The sequence below is a fragment of the Sturnira hondurensis genome, unplaced genomic scaffold, assembly GCF_014824575.4.
Source record: "Sturnira hondurensis isolate 20B ecotype Veracruz unplaced genomic scaffold, ASM1482457v3 Scaffold0021632, whole genome shotgun sequence".
Lineage (NCBI taxonomy): Eukaryota > Metazoa > Chordata > Mammalia > Chiroptera > Phyllostomidae > Sturnira > Sturnira hondurensis.
Genome location: NW_028094263.1, coordinates 808,472 through 828,145, shown reverse-complemented (window position 1 = coordinate 828,145; position 19,674 = coordinate 808,472). Strand labels below are relative to the sequence as shown.

Sequence of the window (19,674 nt, the reverse complement as noted above, 5' to 3'; positions counted from 1 at the left end):
TCAGGAACAATTCCAGGGTCAAATCCATTCAAGTCCTGCCCTGGGAGTCTGAGAAAGGGCTGAAGCTTGTTCAAGTTGCCCTTACAGCAAAGGGCCTGAAGGATGAGGTGTCAAAGGCGTGGGACTGGAAAAGAAGGAGAAGAGCAGGTTAACACTGGAGCTGAAGGCAATCTGGCGGTGGCATCTGTCACTCCACTCACTGCCAAGGTCAATTCATTTAATATCCAAGTGAAGTGAGATACAACACATATCTACTAAAACACATCAGTACTCAGGAAAGAAGAATTAACTGCCTTCACCAGGACCACTTAAAAAAAGAAAATAATTCCAAAAGGGACTAAATTAAACTACAGATCATCTTCTATGGCCACAAAATAAAACTGAGACTAAATCCTGAAATGTAACACCACAGCAAAATATACAGTTGGCCGTAACTGACCGGATGCCACTATTAACAGCTACACTTTATCTCTAGTACTTGTTCAGATTTTCAAAGTAATGCCAATGAAGATCTTTGGAAGGGCCTTCTGAAGTGGTTATGGTGACAATGTCACGCATCCCCCAACAAAGGGAGAGCAACTGAGGCACCCATGGTGGCTGCACGGGCTCCCTAACTCTTGGTGTCCTATGAGTATTCCTCCAGATCCTGTTGGTATGGAGGTTCTTAGCTTCACACTAATCTATCCAGTTCCCCACCCAATCTTTGGGTCAATTCTAAGCAGTATAAATGTCGTCTTCCTGATTTTTCAAGAGATGCTGGAAATGCCTTTACCTCCACCAAACCAGTCCTTTCACTTTAATAAGCCAGCAACAAGTTCTTATGAAAACAGCTACTGAATAAAGGTTTTCAAAAACTCCATCCTCACCCTGGCTGGTGTGGCTCAGTGGACTGAGTGCTGGCCTGCGAACCAAAGGGTTGCCGGTTTGATTTCCAGTCAGGGTGCATGCCTGGGTTGCAGGCCAGGTTCCGCAATGTAAGTGCACAAGAGGCAACCACACACTGATGCTTCTCTCCCTCTCTTTCTCCCTTCCTTCCCCTGTCTAAAAATAAATAAATAAGATAAAATAAAATTAAAATTAAAAAACCCCACAAAAACCTCTATCCTTTTTGGATGTGTGATGGGGTGGCCTCCCACAACAGGATCATGGCTGGAGGGCTGGGGCCAGCCTTTCTTCAGATATAAAGAGATTACATTCCATTCTCCATTTGCTTTGCTACGTAAACAATTTCTCTTTGTTTCCCCCATCAATTGGAAAACTGCAGCTCTTAGAACCTGCTTTTCTACACCACATGTGCATATCCTCTGATCATGCAGGTACATTCTCTCTCCCCCACTGAGCACTCACTTATCACAGATGCTATTACTCCACCAACACTACCAAGGGAATCATTTCACACGGATTTAGCGGAGTTCATCATCGTGTGATCAAACAGACAACTGGGCTCATGATTACCAGCCAACTTTGCACATTTACAGCTCAGCTAAATTAAAAACACATTAAAACACCATAGCTGGTATTGCAATGTGCCCCAAATTAGACGCCCCATAAAAATTTCCATTTTCTCTCTAAATACTTTCAAGTTGTACACTTAAGCAAGATCCCTGCCTTAGGCCAACTAGTCTGTCTTTTAGCAATTAAAGAGGTATTCAGAAATTTTAATCAGCTTTTCACTAATGCAGGATTCTCTGGGTGGTAGTTTTTAAACATTCTCAGCATGTCTGGCTTCACTCTGGAATTGCTTCATACAACACACATTTGTAGGTTACTAAACAGGGATGAGATGCTTCATCACTCATACAGTATCTTTTTAAGACATATTCTATCTCAGCCCATGAAAAATAAAGACCAGCATGGCTTCACAATATTCTCAACCTAAGAAATACTGATTAAATATTTGTACAACAAAAAACATATCACACTGCTTTTATTTATTGAAAGTATTTGGCTAGCCCTGGCTGGTGTGGCTCAGTGGACTGAGTTCCAGCCTATGAACCAAAGGTCACCTGTTCAATTCCCAGTCAGGGCACATGCCTGGGTTGCAAGCCAGGTCCCCAGTAGGGGGCATGAGAGAGGCAGCCACACACTGATGTTTTGCTCCCTCTCTTTCTCCCTCTCTTCCCCTATCTCTAAAAATAAATAAATAAAGTCTTTAAAAAAAGTGTTTGGCCCGCCAGGATGGAGGCATAGGTGGAAATACTGTACCTCCTCGTACAACCAAATTTAAGGACAACAAAGATTGAGAAACAAAACACAACCAAAACAGACAGAAAATTGAACTGTACCGAAGTCCAACAACAACGAACCATTCATCCAGACTGGTAAGAGGGGCAGAGAAGGGTCGCACAGGAAAAAGCAGTGGCTGCCAGACCAACTCAGACACGCAGGTGGTGGTTGGCAGATCCCAGGCGTGGGGTGGCAACGGGCAGACCCAGTGAGGGCACAAGGTGGCTGGCTGACCGGGTCACACATTCACCCACAGATACACCAGACAAAAAAACAGACAGTGAGACAGACCACGCAACCCAGGGCCCCAGTGACGGGAAATAAAGCCTAAAAGCACTGACTGGAAAAACTTTCAGGGGTTGAGGTGTCAGGAGAGGCTCCCAGCCTCACAGGAGAGTTCACTGGAGAGACCCACAAGGTCCTAGAACATACACAAGTCCATCCACCTGGGAACCAGCACCAGAAGGGCCCAAAATCCGAGAACAGAACAAGCACCACTGTTCCCTCTCTGACCCCACCCCCACATACAGTGTCACAACTCAGCTACTGGGTTGCCCCGCCCTGGTGAACACGTAAGGCTCGACCCCTCATAAGTAACAGGTGCAAACAGACCAAAACATTATGCCTCAAACAGAACAGCTCAAAGCTCCAGAGCCAATACTTCTGAGCGATCAAGAGATAGCCAACCTATCAGATGCACAGTTCAAAACACTGGTGATCAGGATGCTCACAGAACTGGTTGATTTTAGTCACAAACTGGATGAAAAATTGAAGGCTACACTAAGTGAAATGAAGGAAAATGCACAGGGAACCAATAGATGGAAAGAAAACTGGGATTCAAATCAATGGAGTGGACCAAAAAGAAGAAACAACCAAACAGAAAAGAATGAAGAAATAAGAATTCAAAAAAATGAGGAGAGGCTTAGGAACCTCCAGGATACCTTTAAACGTTCCAACATCCAAATTATAGGGGTACCAGAAGGGGAAGAGGAAGAGCAACAAGTGGAAAACTTATTTGACCAAATAATTAAGGAGAACTTCCCCAATCTGGAAAAGGAAACAGACTTCCAGGAAGTTCAGGAAGCTCAGACAGTCCCAAAGAAGGTGGACTCAAAGAACACACCAAGGCACATCATAATTACATTACCCAAGATTAAAATGAAGGAGAGAAGCTACACCTGGCTGGTGTAGCTCAGTGGATTGAGTGCGGGCCTGCAAACCATACAATCGCAGTTCGATTCCCAGTCAGGGCACATGCCTGGGTTTCAGGCCAGTTCCCAGCAGGGAACTCACGAGAGGCAACGTACATTGATATTTCTCTTTTTCTCTCTCCTTCCCTTCCCCTCTAAAGATAAATAAATACATAAATAAATAAATCTTTAAAAAAATAATAAAATAAAATGAAGGAGAGAATTCTAGAAGCAGCAAGAGATAAGGGGACAGTCACCTACAAAGGAGTTTCCATCAGACTGTCAGTGGACTTCTCAAAAGAGACCTTACAGGCAAGAAGGGGCTGGAAAGAAGTATTCCAAGTCATGAAATCCAAAGACCTACATCCAAGATTGCTCTATCCAGCAAAGCTTTCATTTAGAATGGAAGGGCAGATAAAGTGCTTCTCAGATAAGGTCAAGTTCAAGGAGTTCATCATCACCGAGCCCTTATTATATGAAATGTTAAAGGGACTTATCTAAGAAAAAGAAGATAAAAAATAACAGACAGTGAAAGGACAGCAAACTCAGTTATTAACAATCACACCTAAAACAAAAGCAAACTAAGAGGACAGCTAGATCAGGAGTAGAACCATAGAAATGGAGATCACATGGAGGGTTAGCAACAGGGGAGGGGGGGAGAAGGGGGAGAAGGTACAGAGACTAAGCAGCATAGACAGTAGGTAGAAAATAGACGGGGAGAGGGCAGGAATAGTATGGGAAATGTAGAAGCTAAAGAACTTATGACACATGGACATAAACTAACGGGGAGGAATGGAGGAAGGGGTGTGTAGGGTGGAGGGGAATGAAGGGGGGGAATGGGACAACTGTAATGGCATAACCAATAAAATATATTTAAATAAATAAATAAAAGCAGGGCCTTCTCTCATCAAAGAAAAAAAAGTATTTGGCTAGAATAATATATTTTTAATAAAGTCCAGCTCTTCCAATGGCATGAATAGTTTAAATCAAAACAGATACAGCAGCTTGAAGAGTTCGGTCCTTTTTTTTTTCATTTTCTTAGAATAAAAACCTAGCATTGCTAAAATTACAACTGAGGACCATACGATCTTCTTGTCAGCACAGAGGAGTGTTTAGGTGCCTCTGATTTTGGAGACCATCTTGTTGGCAAGAGCCTTAGATATCTTTCCTTTTCATACCCTCAATCTGTGAACAATAATACTTCACACTGCCAGTGAGACAAGTGTCCTTTATGCATTCCTACTCTATTTACTACTTCCAAAATGTCACCCTTACTCTGTGATTGTCGAGCCCATTTCTTTTATTCACTCAGATTTACTAGCTGCCTGCTGATCTAGAATGTCCTCCGCCCTTCAGAATTCATGGGATCTTGGCCAGTGTCAGAGTAGAAATTCCTTTCTCCTTCCCACAGCTCAGACCTCTTGTCCCCGGGCCTGTTTCACGCTGTAATCTTTCTGACCTTCATGAGAGAGTAAAGTAAAAGGAGCCTAGGAGACTAACTTAGACTCTGTCTTACCAAATACGTATTATTCTCTTTTTTATCTGCTGACTAATCTAGGGATGGTTTTTGACAATCTGACTTTCACAAGGTCAGTGGAAGCCACACATGACCTAGAACAATTCCACAGATGGAGAGCTTGCGAAATGCAAAAGGTGCGGCATGCTGAGTGCAAATACAGGTGTCACAGAAGCGCAGAAAATACAGAGGGTGGGTGGGCTGTATCCAAGTGTTACCTGTTGCTAAAGTTGAGCTACCCAGCTTCCTTTACTCAATTTCCTGTAAAATACACAGATTGTGCTTTCACTTTAAAACACAAAAACACAATGATAACAACACCTGCCCTCCCCCTTCCCCAACAGAAGGAAGAAGACGAAGATGAACAAAATTTATAAACACAGTTCAAATCTTTCTGTCTCGATACTCAGGGGGAAGCTTCAACAAAGGCAGAGCCAGAGGGGCCAAGGGCACCAAGCAGAGTCAGTCGCAGAGTCTACACAAGACAGCAGCGCTCTCTACTGCCTAAGTGGGGAGAGGCACCAGGCACCAGGCTGGGGTCAGCTCTGCCTCCTTCCACGAGGGGGAAAGTGAGCAACCGGTCAGCTGGATGTGGACAGAAGCCCCACTGGTGCGGGCAGAAGGGCAGTCCAAAGAAACAGCTGCCTCAGCTGTGAGTTACAGGGGTTCCTTAAGTGGGAGGAGTCACAGCCTGTGGTGACTACCTAACCTTGGATTACTCCTGGGGAAAGAACTGGGGAAAGAACGCAGAACCAGAAGCTGCTTCAGAGAAACCAGCTTCCCGAAGCCGCTGAGGACACCAGCCACTGGCCTTGCAGAATTAGCCAAAGACTTATTTGTATAACATAGTCCCAAACTCATCATTTCCTATTCCTTGGTTCCCCATTCTGTAACATCTCCGCCCTCACAACCAAAGTTTAACATTAGAATCAGGAGATAGGTAACACTAGCGCCCATCAAAAATCTAACACTGAGGTACTAAGAAAAAGGTTGCTTTCTGAGTTTTTTTTGGGGGGGTGGAGATGGGAACCAATGTGGGGAACCTGAATTATCATCTAGTATTTTGCTTCCAAAGTTTTCTAGGTTCCTCAGTTGAACAGGTGGTTGCCTGCCTCAGAGCAAACTGAGAATGAACTCTCAGGACAGAACCGTAAAGAATAAGAGAGGGCCCTCCCTGCATGTCTCAACCCCCCCCCAAAGTTTAATATTAGAATCAAGAGACAGTAACACATTGCTTAGCAGGCGGTCTGGCCTCCCGAAACAAACATTAAGTTACGTGCCAAAAGAACAAGTCTCAAAATTAGACTCTAAAAGTCAAATATTCCTCCTCATCTTATCATTCTCAAACGGCTCATACCCCCTGATGATGGTGGAGTAAAACATAGGAAACTGCCATTTTGATCTGGCCGGAGGAGAAAAAAATTGTCAGCCAAAGAAAACAAATATACAACTGGGATAACATACACTCTGATTCCTGCCCTTACTGCTGAAATTCAGACAGTTCAAAAGAATACCTGGAATGACCTCTAAGTAACTTCCACATCACTCAGCACTGGAGAAAGGGGACCAAACACTAGTGGAATAAGGGAGAAATGGGTTCTCAGAGGGACTCTGCATCAGACCACAAGGCACCTAGGCAGCCGCTGACCATTGTTCTCCAATCTTCTAAAGTCCTAGAAAAAGAAAGCAAAAGCAAGTGCCCAGTACTCAGTCAGCTTTTTAAAGCTTAAAACACCAGCTTCAATGACTAAACTAATCCCTGATTGGCTGGAATGTACAATACAGCTGGGCTTTAAGCCAATCAGAGTTCTGGTCGTTGGGAATGGACTAGACTTTAGAGCAACTGCCACTCACTGGCCTAACATTTTATTAAAATAGCTCTCAATTTACCTGGCTCTGGTTAATACGTGGACCTGAATTAGAGAGCAAGAAACAAGGAGACCCTCCCTTCCTCGGCTCCAGTTAGGATAACTTAACAATTAATAAGTTGTTATTCATAAGTTGTTAATTATTAAGTTGTTATTAAGTGGCCATGGCCACTTGTTAGTATCGGGGCTCAATTAATTTGCTGGTATTCAGGATTCTGCATTTCAAGTTTACCCCTCCCTTAATCATGACTCATTTGTCCCATCTCCCATTTCTTCATCTCTGACCTCCAAACAAAAATAAAAGTGAGAGCAGTGTTTCTCAAAGGTTTGGGCTCAAGGTCAAAGATAAATTCCCATTCAACTTGCAGGTTTACTGAAATGTCTAGCTGTCTACCCTGGAACTTCAAGAGAAAGATTAGGGGGACGAATGCCTAAGGACTGAAAACAGGATGAGAGGAGGAAGGGGGAGGGGAAAGCCCCACGAATCCCAAAACGTCCCAAGAAGCCACAGTAACAGCAACTACAGCAAATCCTGGGATACGGATTCAGTGCTTCCCACCAACAGTAGGAACAGAGAAATAAGAGGCAAAATCCGTGAAGCATTTATCGTACCTAGGTACTAAAAAAGGACCCAAAAATAATTGCTCTTGCTTGCATCCATGAGAACACAGAGGAGTTATCAGCTCAAGGAAGGGTGTCCTTGCTCCTCAGTCTGCGGTTCCTATTGGCTTTTTAAACCTGAATGTCCAGTCATACCAGGTACATGAGGAGCCACAGAAGCGACTCCTCCATTAGCAAACAACTTGAAATCCTTCCATTTTACCATAACAAAGACCTGTGGAGACCACGCTGCTTCCCAGCCCAGGACCTGTGATCAGAGCCCGCATCCAAACAGGCATTCAGAAATTAGGTAAAGCAAGCAGCACCTTCCCAGGAAAATGTAAGGCTTTAAGCCAGCTAAAATGTAAAGCCTATGCAATTTAGCCCCCTGGCTCACAAGTTGCTTTATCTGTTCTGGTTGGCAAAAGAAGAATAAATAATCATGTCCAGAGCACTGATCTGTATTAGAGTGCCAACTAATAAATCTTTTATTTTAGCCTCTCAGCTGCTGTGGGGGGGAAAAAGCTCTGTTCGAGTGGCAGGCAAAATAATAAAGTCCACTTCTTTTCTCTCTAGAGACACTCAAGGTAAGGAAATAGGACCTGCAGCCATTTACAATGCTGTAACCATGAGGTCCGTCTCTGCCCCAGCCCTGGGACGGAAACAATTCAGCAGCAGCAGCAGCAGCGGCAGGCCCCGAAGCCAAGATGCCAGGAAGTCCTCGCTGGGGTTCACAAAAATCAACCCGAGAGACCCACCAACTCTCGAGTCCCCAAGTGAACTGGTGGTAATAGGACTGCCACCGGAGAGGTGAACTTGGCCAACTGGTACATCAAGCCAGGTAGGAAAGGGCAGTTATGAGGGACGCTCCTGTCCCTGCTCTCTGCTGTGGCCACATAGAAGGATTCGGAGATTCATGAAAAAAGCAGAAACCACCTTACTCTAAAACTGAATTCCCACTCCATTTTCAGCATTGGAAAATCATACATAAACAAGGCTTTTTCTTGCTAACAGATCCTTCCTAAGGACGGCACAAAGTCAAACTGTGATTTTTATTATTTCTATATTTTCTTTGTGACTTGTTCACCTAAGTGGAGTATAATAAGCACCTTAAAATACATATTTACCACTGTAAGTCTAGTAAGAATACATTTTTCATAGTTAAATTTATAGTTATTTCTTCTTAGTGGTAGATGAAACAATTGTACATTTTACAATGACATTTTTTAATTTTTAAACTTTTATTTATGTTTAATTTTTACTGAACTTATTGGGGTGACACTGGTCAACAAAATTATATTCAGGTGTCAATTCTGTAATCCATCATCTGTCTGCTGTATTGTGTGTCCACAGCCAATGGCATCTTAAATTCCATGGACCAGGGCAGCGCACAGCAGCCAACACCCTCCCTTGTTCTGTGGTCCTGCTGCTACTACCGCCACGTCTGGGGTAATGCAGTCACATAACGCCAGTTGTTTCTTAATATTTCAGGTTCATTTACTGTCATTTTATGATAAAATATCCTCTAAGGCTGCAATTTTTTTTAAGGAAAAGGATTTGCTTTATATAGGGGGCTCTGAAGAGGAACCCAAAGTAGGGTTAGTCACTCCATCAGATATTTACACTGAGTAGAATGAGTTTAAGTTCCCTACAGCCCAAGGCCCTATCTACGGTGCAAAGAATCACAGAGCTCTTCACCTGAAATTAACCTTACATTTAATTTAAGGTCTGTGTTGGCAGTAGCCTTATGTCCCATTTAACAGTTCCTTGGTGATGCAGGTGATGCTTAACCCTAAATACCTGGAAAGAACTAAGGCTGATGTGAAAACTCAAAACCAAGTGTGGTGGGCAGCTGGATAGACAGGAACCAAGCAAAGGTGATGGGCCAAGTACAGAAGGTCACCAGGGCGAAAAGCCCCGGTGCCTACAGGCAAAACTGGGAAAACAAGAGCCTCGCCCCCAGGGTAACCCTCCCTCCCCCTGGGTGCTGGTGAATGGCCTTTAAGCATTATGCTCCCAGGACCATGAAATTCTGCATCAACTGCATCTAGGCCTCAGTTGTGTTTTGGGCCCAGGCCCAGAAAAGGGGCAAAACCAGACAAGTGAAGCCACGGCTGACATCAGGACCAGCTGCGCTGACTAATGACCGCTTCCTAGTCAGTAGAGACGACGACTCTGCAAGGACAACCTGGAAAACTGAGGAATACTCTGCTGGGATCTGCCCTCGGCCTCAAGAGGGAGCACCCGGAGCAGCACTCTCTGGAGCAGGCCCTGCCTTTCCCCCGCCTCTCTCCCCCCTACACTCCAGGGACCATCCTTCTGCCCCTGTAACTTGTTCCTGAGCCCACACCGCTCAGCTGGTCGACTTCTTCCACAGCTCACTTCCACCTCTATGACTTTCTAAACACACTATTACGTGCATTAGAGTCTCGGCTCTGAATTGGTCCTTAGAGCCGAGGGCTCAGGGCCGAGGCTGCTACGCGAGGTCCAGCTGCTGGGAACAATCTGGTACCACTTGGCCGCCGACAGGAGATGCGCCTGCTGCCGGAATACGGGCTCCTCCAACACCCCAGGGACCTGCTACCCTTGCCAGTCTCTCACTCCCACCAGTTCGGGAACTGGGAGTACTGGCTACAGTGACCACCCTTCTGCTTGACGTCGATCCTCCTCCCTCACCGAACACATCTTCCGTTTCCAACTTCCATGGCAAAACCCCTCAGAATCCCAAGTTCAGATCTCACCCACTGATTTTACATCACCACCTCAAACCGCCCAGACTGAAGACCCAACGGGCTGGTTATAAAGCTATGAAACCTGTGGGAAGAAGCCTGAGAAGGCTGTAATCAATGAATCTGCAGCAGATAAGAAAGGGACTCTAAACTTCCAGAACCTTCTCGTTAGCCTTGCTTCAAGGATTAGGACGAGCACGACTACCCACGACTCCGTTCCAACCCCACTTCCAACAATCTGCCTTCGATGTAGCCAGAATCCAGAGTGTTCTCGAAAAACACTCACTCAGCAGCTCCCTTGGCTAGTCCGGCCTGGCCATCTTGAGCCACTGCAGCTGCCGGGCAGTGTCAACAGCGCCCAAGCAGCTGCCCCCCTCCTTCCCACTTAACTTAAGAAGGAATCGTAGTCCTGGGAAAAATGAGGATATTACCTGGGGCGGGGGCGGGGGCAGGGGCAGGGGCGGGGGCGGGGCGCGGAATGGAGGGAAAGGGATTTGTCGTGTAGAAGCATGAAACAAGCCCCTCACTTTTCCTTCCTTCTCTCATTTTGGACTTCTGGGGTAATGGGGGGCGGGCAGCGGGTAGGGGCCGACCAGGTCAATAATAGAGTCACAGAATCCCCTCGGACCCAGACTAGTGCTCGCTGGGGTGTAATTAGTGCAGAAGAGAGTGAGGCGAGCACGCGCGGTGGAGATGCAAAGTGCAGATCGACAACAATGCACAGAAGTGAAGGCGGGGGTCGGGGATGACGTCAGGAAGGTCTCCCGGTCGCAGGGCCGCCTCCCCCACCCCGCTACAGACCTCAGATTCCCTCAAAGACCCAGTCTCCACCGCAGGGACGACCTTTCTCTCTGCTGGAGAAGGGCGCGACGCCTCAACTCCCCAGCCAGGCGGAAGCAGGAGGGGAGGTCCGACCTCCGAGAGCGCCCCTTCAGGGGGTCCATCCGGACTGGTTCGCGAGCGTGCGTGGGGGGGGGGGCGCGGAGGGCGGGGCATCGCAGCCAGCCGGGAGCTGCATCCTGGCAGGGACGGGTTACCCGGAGCCACGGAGCCGAAGCTCGCCCCTTCCACTACCCTGCTACCTGGTTACCTCTTCGCCCCTTCGTCGTCCAGCAGCTCAGGCTCGGTCGCCGCCATTACCACATCGCACTCCGCGGCAGCCGCCATCTTACCGCCGAGACCAGAGAGCCGGGTGGGAGGCCGGCGGTGCAGAGCACTTCCGGTTGGACCATCGAGCAGCTCAGCCGCGCTGCGCCCAGAGTGGCTCCCTCGGGCCCGTCTACCAGCGAGAGTCTCCGCTTGAGGCCAGAGCGACCTCCCGTCCCCGGAGGTCCACTGTGGTCTCCGCGCCGCGGCGGGACCCCAGGGACGGTTCCTGGACGTGGGGGGCGCCACTTTAACTATGGATCGAAAGGGGGTCCAGGAGGGTATCTCCTCTCTCTGTCTTGGCTTTCCTCAGTGTTCCAAGAGCTTCCGAGTTGCCATAGCAACTTCCAATGCTGGCGCGTCTTCTGTAAGGTTCAGGGAAGTCCGAGTTGGGTGGGGACCCGGTCACCCAGGACTTTGAAGGGAAAGAAGCTACTACCTCCCCGACCTTGGAGTGTGTCCACAGCCTCCTCCCAGAAAAGGCGAGAAGAGACACTTTGAGCCCGGTGCCCCTAGCTCTTTCATCGGCCCTGGTAGCCCTGCCCAGCCAAGCCAGGGGAACGCAGGACGGCTTCACCCCGCGCCTTTCATCCCCCTCTGGATCTCCAAGCACCAACTGGTTCATCACCCTAATGACGCTGACCCCTTTATGATGCTGCTTTCATGTCAGCTGCCTGGGAGTGCCGTCTCAGCATTAGGCCTAGGAAGAGTGGCACAACGCCCCGGACCCTGCCCTAGTTTATAAGGCAGCAGCTGGGTGAGGGTGAGGGTGATGTCCCTGGCCCAGTGCCCCAGTATTCCTACCCCTGCATAAAACTCCCTGCTCGGCACGCTTGTCTTGCTGAGTACAGTTTGAATTGGGAACTTAGGACAGGGACACAACCTAACCATCTTTGTAGTACCTCACCCCAACCAATAATATGTGTAGACTTGAATTCAATTGGGGCTTTCCGAGGTTAAATTGAGGGAGTTTGAGTTTAAAGCCACAGGAAACTGTATAAGGGGGCAGGGGAATTTCAAAGGGATCTTATCCTCTTCCTTCAGTAAAACTATGTGCCATTGCCCATAAACTGCTTGCATGGTCCCTGCCCACCAGAATGCCAAGGAAGCTGAAACCAAACTCACCCTTAGTTTAGGAGAGAATGGGAGCAGGCCAGGTGGGTTGGAAGAAAGAGGTCATGTATCCAACTCTCTCCAAGGTGCCTACTGTCCCTATTCAGAGTCGGGAGGGCACAGACTCACCACCTGCCCAGACTGCCAGTAGCTCGATCCCACAGTCTAGTGGGGCAGGGGGCATTTTTTCCCGGTCTTCCTGCTTTGTCTTCTCCGCATTGGAACCACCTCATCAACACCCACAGCTTTAACTTTGTTGGCAACTCTCAACTCTGTTGGCGTCCCCAGTCTAGGCCACTCTTTTGAGCTTGGATCTGTATATCCAGCTCTCGTGGAATCTTCTGGATGTTTCACAAGTCCCTAAAGCTCAACATAGTTCAATTGAACTCGTTATTCTCACCCCACCCCTCAACAACAGACAAAACAAATGCTGTACTTGATTCTCTTCTGCTGAATTCCTTATCTTGTTGAATGAATTCACTATTTTCCTCCTGGTCATGGAATGAGATAGATGGGAGACATCATGAATTCCTCCCTCTTTCTCACTCATGACTCCCAATTTATCACCACATCTTGTTGATTCTCCTACCAAAAGTCTCCCAAATCTATCTCCTTTCCATCCCAGTTCAGGCTCTCGTCACTGTTTTAAAAACTTGGAATACTACCAAGCCTCCTGACTGGTACCCCAGTCTTACCGCTCTCCAATCTTCAATCTTCTGCCAGGCTGACCTTCTGAAAGCAAAAATTTATCCTGTTACTTCACTGAAATTTACCAATGACTTTCCACTGCTGTCAGGGTACAGTTGGAAACCCTCGGCCTCCTACAGGAGGCCTTGGACTATTTGGTTCATTTCTACCATCAGTATTGAAGCCAAGCACTTGTAGTTCCAGAAAAATGCCATGAACCTTTGCCATGCTTTCTCCACCCTTCCTCCCAAGCCCTTCCAACTTAACACAGACATGACTTAGTCCAGGAAGTTCTCCGTGATGCCCACCGCCACCCCCACCCCCCCGCCCCGGAGTTAAATGTCCCTCTTCTGTGCTCCCATAGTACCTCTGTAATAGTTCTTACCATGCTGTTGTGGAATTTTTGGATTAGATGTCTAGCTCCTCTAGACAGTGACGTTCTGACAGGCAGCTACAGTGTCTAATTCGACTGCTTTTCCAGCTACGCCATCCCGTAGCTGGCACAGAGTAGGCGCTCACAATACACTTGATGACTAAACGACCGGATACATTAAGTATTATTGTACTATCGTAGCCTTTACAAAAAGAACATCTAGGGCCCTGGCTGGTGTGGCTCAGTGGATTGAGCGACGGCCTTCGAACCAGAGTATCGTGGTTCAATTCCCAGTCAGGGCACATGCCTGGGTTGCGGGCGGGTTCCCAGCGGGGGATGCATGAGAGGCATCCATACATTGATATTTCTCTCCCTCTCTCCTTCCCTTCCCCTCTAAAAACAAATAAATGATATCTTCTAAAAAAAAAAAAGAAAAAGAACATCTAGGCATAAGACAACAACCAAGGCACCCCATGTCCAAAGAACCTAGTACCATGTCCTCCGGTCAGGGTCTCGGCCGCCATTCTCCCCGCCGGCCTCTGGGGGCGCTGGACTGACGGCGCCCGCTCTTTGCCGCAGGAATTCGTCTTGCCGGCGGCGGAGGGGCGTGGCAGGACCGAGCGCGGTCGACCCGGAAGGACGGAGCCCTGTGGCTGTGCGGCCCCTCCCCTGGTCCCCGCGCGCCTTTGGGGTCCCGGCCCGGGTGCTGCCAGGGCCCTGGGAGGTACGGAGCTGAAAGGCCGGGATCGGCCACCGCGTAGGGGCCGCTTTATGTGGCAGAGTCAAAGCCCCGCTTCTGTCTTGGGGTATCTATTAATCGTGGGACTCACTATATCGGGCCCTTTGGGCGGGGGTAGGAGGGTCGGTAATGAGGAGCCCCCCCCACCCCGAGAGGTTTCTATTTGGAGCCTTTGTGAGGAGTGACCTCTGTGTCTGCTCTCGGTAGGAGTCAGTCTGGGACTGCTTCTGGGAAGCCTGCGTTTTAGGATGCTTTCGGGATTTCTGGGACGTCTTCAGAGAAGGGCTTTCTGTGACTCAGCCTTCTCATCTTGGTCTGTCAGTCCAAGGGCGGCAGAAATTGTCTCCTTTCCCGAGCCCCTTTCCCCCCCCTTAGATTCCTTCACTCCTTTCTTTCAAGTCCATGACTAAGATGGTCTTCGTCTTAGCCATGAACTTGACTAGGAATCAGAGGGAATTATTGTGTAGATAAGTCACACAGGAAAGCAAAATACAGTATTCTCATTATTTGTTCACCAGGAAGAATAGCTTAAAACATATCCACGTAAAATAGTATTTCTGCTTATTTCTCCGTGAGGTCATGGTTAAAAAGAGGAAGCTGAGCACAGCCTCCCCTCAGAAGCTGGTCTTGAGTCCTGTGCACGGAGAGGAGCCTTGCCAGCGTTTCACTTAAACAAGCGTCTTTCTTCCACACTTCTGTGACATCGTGTTCTGCGCACCAGCAGTTACTGGCCAGGCAGGGGGGATAATAAAGATGAGTAAAACACAGCTTTCTGGGCAGTAGTGGACCTAGGCACATAACTTGTGACATGCACCCTGACTAGTGTAGGGGACAGTGCTGAACCGCTGAGACTGGACACAGTTTGGAACCCAGGCTCTCAGCCATGGCAGATCTGCCCTCCGTGTCCATCCCACCTCACCCGGTGTGCTTCTCTTTTTCAAGGCTGAAGGCCAAGCATGGGGAAGAGTTGCAAGGTGGTGGTCTGTGGCCAGGCATCTGTGGGCAAAACGTCAATCCTGGAGCAGCTTCTGTACGGGAACCATGTGGTGGGTAAGTGTTGGGGGGTGGGGGTGGGGGCACGTGGGAGAATGATGGAAGAAGTTAAAGAATAAGGTGCAGGATCTGACCACACAGAGAAGCTAAAAATCTGCTCCTGGAGGGCCCTCCGGCCTACAACACCGAGGTCTGGAGGAAGGAAGCCCACTATCCGGGATGAGGAGGGAAGTTTCACTTTCGCCCAGCACAGTGTGAGCGTGAGACTCGTGTCAGTCTCCCCGAATTGTTCCAGGCCTGCCAGACTCTGTCTGCCCCCCCTCCTCAGCCCCCACGTTTCTTTCCCTCCCCGAGCGGCCTGTCAGCGTACTCTCAGTCACTCATGCTTCCCATCTGCTTCCTCCCTACACACGAGTGCTCTCACTTTATCCCAGGTTCTGAGATGATTGAGACGCAGGAGGACATCTACGTGGGCTCCATCGAGACCGACCGGGGTGTGCGGGAACAGGTGCGTTTCTACGACACCCGGGGGCTCCGAGACGGGGCGGAGCTGCCCCGACACTGCTTCTCCTGCACCGACGGCTACGTCCTGGTCTACAGCACGGACAGCCGGGAGTCCTTCCAACGTGTGGAGCTGCTCAAGAAGGAAATCGACAAATCCAAGGACAAGAAGGAGGTGTGGATGGGAGGGAGTACCAGTGGAGGGAGCCCTGGGCTGGCTTTGGGAGGCGTGGCCTGGCCCTGTTTTTCACTCATGTTCTAGGAGTTGGGTTAGGAGCTGCAAGAGGGATGGAGGCCACTAGAGGGTGCCTTCAGCCAGGGAGGTGGCCTTGTGCTGAGACAGCTCAACCCAAGAGGCTTTTTAGTGTGAGAGGTTCCTGACCTACCACATGAAGCCCCCACTAGTCTGTTTACAATGGTTCCATCACATCTGCGAAAGCCCTTCTCTTCTACAGTCCCTCTTCAAGCTGCAGGCACTGTGGGAGTGCTTCCTCACCAGGAACTTAGCCCAAAGTGAACTGGCAGCTAGTAATGAGCAGGTATAGGGGACTCGGGGCTTGTAGTGGAACTCCTGGAGAGAGGGCCAGGAGGAGGCCAGAATCGGAACAGAGAAAGGAGAGGGAAAAGCAACGATTCCCTACAACACATACACACTCTGGTTTCTAATAGAGGAAGAGATGAGACACCAGCCATTAAGACCTCCCTTCTCTTAGGACTATGAGGTGGTGGCCAGCCCTAACACCCATTCCTAAGGTCCATGGTACGGCCACAAGCCCGAACTCTGTCCCCCTTCCCCAGGTCACCATCGTGGTCCTTGGCAACAAGTGTGACCTGCAGGAGCAGCGGCGTGTGGACGCAGATGTGGCTCAGCACTGGGCCAAGTCGGAGAAGGTGAAGCTGTGGGAGGTCTCTGTGGCCGACCGCCGCTCCCTGCTGGAGCCCTTCATCTACTTGGCCAGCAAGATGACCCAGCCCCAGAGCAAGTCTGCCTTCCCCCTCAGCCGCAAGAACAAGGGCAGCGGCTCCTTGGATGGCTGAAGAGCTGCCATCCTTTCTTCACCTTCCCAGCCCCAGTACAGCTTCCGGGGCTTTGGAAGAGGGGTCAGGGGGAAAGGGGAACACCCTGCTAGCAAAGGCAGCCAGGCTGTCCCAAGCTCAGGCCACTTTGGCTCCCTCCCAACTCCAGGAAGTGCGAATAATCTAGGTTAGTGCCTCCAACCTCTTCCCCACCCCAGCTTTCATCACCTCTGCCCCTCTCTGACCTAGGACAGTTGTGGGTCAGTGCCCCTTTCGCCTGTCTTGGAATGGAAAGCAGAGCTACCATGCAAAAGTGCCCAGTCTGGGGTCTGGTTCTGATCACAGGTCCCACACCTCTAGGCTTTTCACACACGCACGCACACACACAGCACCAGCCTGGACTCCAGGGAGAGGGCACCCAGGTAATGTGTGTGTGTGGGTATGTGTGAGCATACTGGTGTTGGCGGTGCCTCCTCACCCAGCACCCTGACCTTTGAACCTTTGACCTTCCTCCTGTCTGTACCTTGGCTGGAAGAAGCCAGCCTCCCGGGAAGTGTGATTTTTCTACTTGACCTCTTCCCGCCATCGTTTCGCTTCCTCTTCTTGCTTACAGAGCAGATGGGCCTCATGGGCTGAGTTGGAACAGGAGGATGACTGGCCTGAGTCACCAGTGGGCTTTGTGACCCAGCAAGGCTTTTCCCCTCTCTGGGCTTCAGTTTTCTCATCTGTACAGTGACAGAAGTTTCTTAGGTGACCTAGATCCACTCCAGCCCTGTGATTTTACAACACCCATGGCTTCGGGTCATCTGACTGTGTATATGTACCCTTTGCTTCTCCCTCTTCAAGGTGCTATGCCCACCCCCCCACCCCCCGACCCCTGCCCCTTGGAGGCTGGGACACTGCCCCTGACAACCACCAGGGGGCAAGAGCGCACTCCAGCTGCCAGAATGGGGAACCTCACACCCATGGCCACCAGTCTTCACCCACCTCCTGTGGTTGTTTTCAGCGAACAGCTGGACTTTATTTATAAATCTCCTGTTACAAACGCATATGCTGCCATGGTGAAGCCTGGACAAGGTGCTCCTCTAGCCCTTCTTACCTCAGATGCCTCAACAGAACAAGGCACACGAGTCGCAGCTTCCCAGGGGCTGACAGGTCTGTTGGGGCTCAGAAGGGCGGTTACTCTCTCCACATGCTCTAAAGTGAGCTCATGACCCACAACTTTCCTGTGGCCACTTTGTGCTTCTAATGGACAGTCAGGCCACCTCCAGTGCATGCCCCTTCTCCCCAAAGCAGGAGGGGTGAGCGTGAGCAGGCAGCCCAGGGCTGGGCAAGTGAAGTTGGGGCATATACAGGCTTGGGCTTAATGTTCATTTATTAATGCATTGGACACAATAAAACCACAACTGTTATCAAAAAGTTTCCCTCCCACTCCCCCCTTATCTCCAGTTGGAAATAGCTTTTTAAAAATATACAGTTGGATACTGGCAAAGTCCCGTATTTTGGGGCAAGGTGAGCGGTGCTGGGGCAGGACGGGGGGGTGTGACATTGACTTTGACGGCGGGCTATTGGGTCTGTAGGGTGGTCAGGCTGGATCCCAACCCTCAGCTTCACGGTGAGGGAGGCTTGGGGTGCTGGCTGGGAGGAGGGAAGGCCGAATTTGGTGCTGGGGACCAGTTTGGGGTAAAGAGCTAGAGAGGAAGGCTCTTTGTCTGGGACCCCTGGGGGACTCAGTGTTCACTGGGTCTGTAGTCTGGGGAAGACCCAGTGCTTCCCACCCCAGAGCTGGGATTCAGGGAAAATCAGTAAAAGGCTGAGGGGTTGATCACTTTCTCTATTAGAACTGGGCCCAGGCAGGACATCATCTTCACCACTCCTGGCCTAGCCCTATCCCTTTCAAGCAGATGAAGACCCCCAAAAGCTTTCAGCACCTCATCCCTTGGCAGGGCCATACCCCACCTCAGCACCGCTCCCCTGCACCTCCAGTCGAACCACACCCCCAGGGTCACCCCGTCCTTTTTAGCATTGAGCCGACTACCAGCCCACCCCCCATCTCCAGCCCTTCTCCAGAGAACCCAGTGAGTGGGGAGGGCCTCACCAGCACATGGGAGTGGAGGTCAGGCACATACTTGTCCCCAGGCCAGAAGCTAAGATTTCTGGGGCCTTTGGCCAGGTGCTAATGAGTCTGGAGTGGGGGAATTAAGGGCAGCGTGGGGCTGGGGCTAGGATTTTGCATAGACCTTTGGGATTTCTCTGTTTGCTCCCTGTAAGTCAGTCTGGGAAATGCATGGGAGCCCAGGACTAGCTGGAGGAGGCTAGAGATGAGGGTGGGTGTGGCCCTGGGGCCAGGGGTTATTAGTTGAATCCCCAGGATGGAATGAGGGGCAGCTGCCCTTGGAACTAGCCCAGCTCTACCTCCATTGGTCAGGAGCCCCTAGGCTGTAAAAAGTTCCCCGGAGAATGGAGGAACCGAGGCATCTTGGGGAGAGTGACTGCTGGGAAGTCGGCCCTGGCCTCCCTAGGAGGGCTAATAGGGGGCGAAGAGGATGGGTCCTGTGGCAGGACGGACAGCCCCTGCTGGGGTGCGAAACAGAGCTGGGCCCAGGATGGGAGCCGGGAAGAGGGTGGTGGCCGCAGTGGGGGCAGGCCGGAGGGCCAAGGGGCCTGGCAGGGCACAGATGGCCGCGGCTGTGGCAGGAATCGGGCTGGGCAGGAAGCGGGCTGCCAGCGTCTTGGTGAGTTGCTTCTGCAAGGCCAGCTTAGACTGCAAAGGAGAGCGAGAGAACTAGGCACAGCCTCCCCCCGGAAAATGCCCCCCACCCTGAGCTCCGTCCCTGGGCCTTTTGAGGCAGGATAAACATGCCTGTTAGGGTTCCAAAACTAAACCCTCCTCCCTTCCCACCCCCAGACATTCATTCCAAAGGGCTTTCTCCACCACCTGTCTTCCTGCCCAGAAGGAGGAGAATCATGATGGGC

General features: G+C 50.1%; 3 protein-coding genes across 9 annotated transcripts in view; 1 reads left to right on the top strand and 2 right to left on the bottom strand.

Annotated features, from left to right (window-relative positions):
* DNAJC7 (DnaJ heat shock protein family (Hsp40) member C7) overlaps window positions 1-11,340 on the bottom strand; it is a 29,946-nt gene extending 18,606 nt beyond the window's left edge. Inside the window, exon 1 of the mRNA XM_037033515.1 lies at window positions 11,220-11,340. Within this exon, the coding sequence (XP_036889410.1) occupies window positions 11,220-11,296 (77 nt within the window). The 5' untranslated portion in view covers window positions 11,297-11,340. The remainder of the gene's footprint in view (window positions 1-11,219) is intronic.
* Window positions 11,341-11,672: 332 nt separating this feature from the next.
* NKIRAS2 (NFKB inhibitor interacting Ras like 2) lies at window positions 11,673-18,117 on the top strand. 4 transcript variants are annotated; one of them, XM_037033523.1, is made up of 4 exons: window positions 11,673-11,757; window positions 15,130-15,237; window positions 15,615-15,856; window positions 16,480-18,117. In XM_037033523.1, the coding sequence occupies exons 2-4, from the start codon at window positions 15,144-15,146 to the stop codon at window positions 16,717-16,719; spliced, it is 576 nt and encodes a 191-aa protein (XP_036889418.1). In that variant the 5' UTR covers window positions 11,673-11,757; window positions 15,130-15,143; the 3' UTR covers window positions 16,720-18,117. The 4 variants fall into 4 exon arrangements, with proteins under 4 accessions (XP_036889418.1, XP_036889416.1, XP_036889417.1 ...); XM_037033521.1 differs by lacking the exon at window positions 11,673-11,757 and adding an exon at window positions 14,064-14,172; XM_037033522.1 differs by lacking the exon at window positions 11,673-11,757 and adding an exon at window positions 14,166-14,254.
* ZNF385C (zinc finger protein 385C) overlaps window positions 18,091-19,674 on the bottom strand; it is a 52,124-nt gene continuing 50,540 nt past the window's right edge. For 3 of the 4 annotated variants that reach the window (XM_037033511.1, XM_037033513.1, XM_037033512.1), the window contains exon 9: window positions 18,091-19,462. In XM_037033511.1, coding sequence (XP_036889406.1) covers window positions 19,226-19,462 — 237 coding nt within the window. In that variant the 3' untranslated portion in view covers window positions 18,091-19,225. The remainder of the gene's footprint in view (window positions 19,463-19,674) is intronic. The other variant, XM_037033514.1, reaches the window with a different exon arrangement.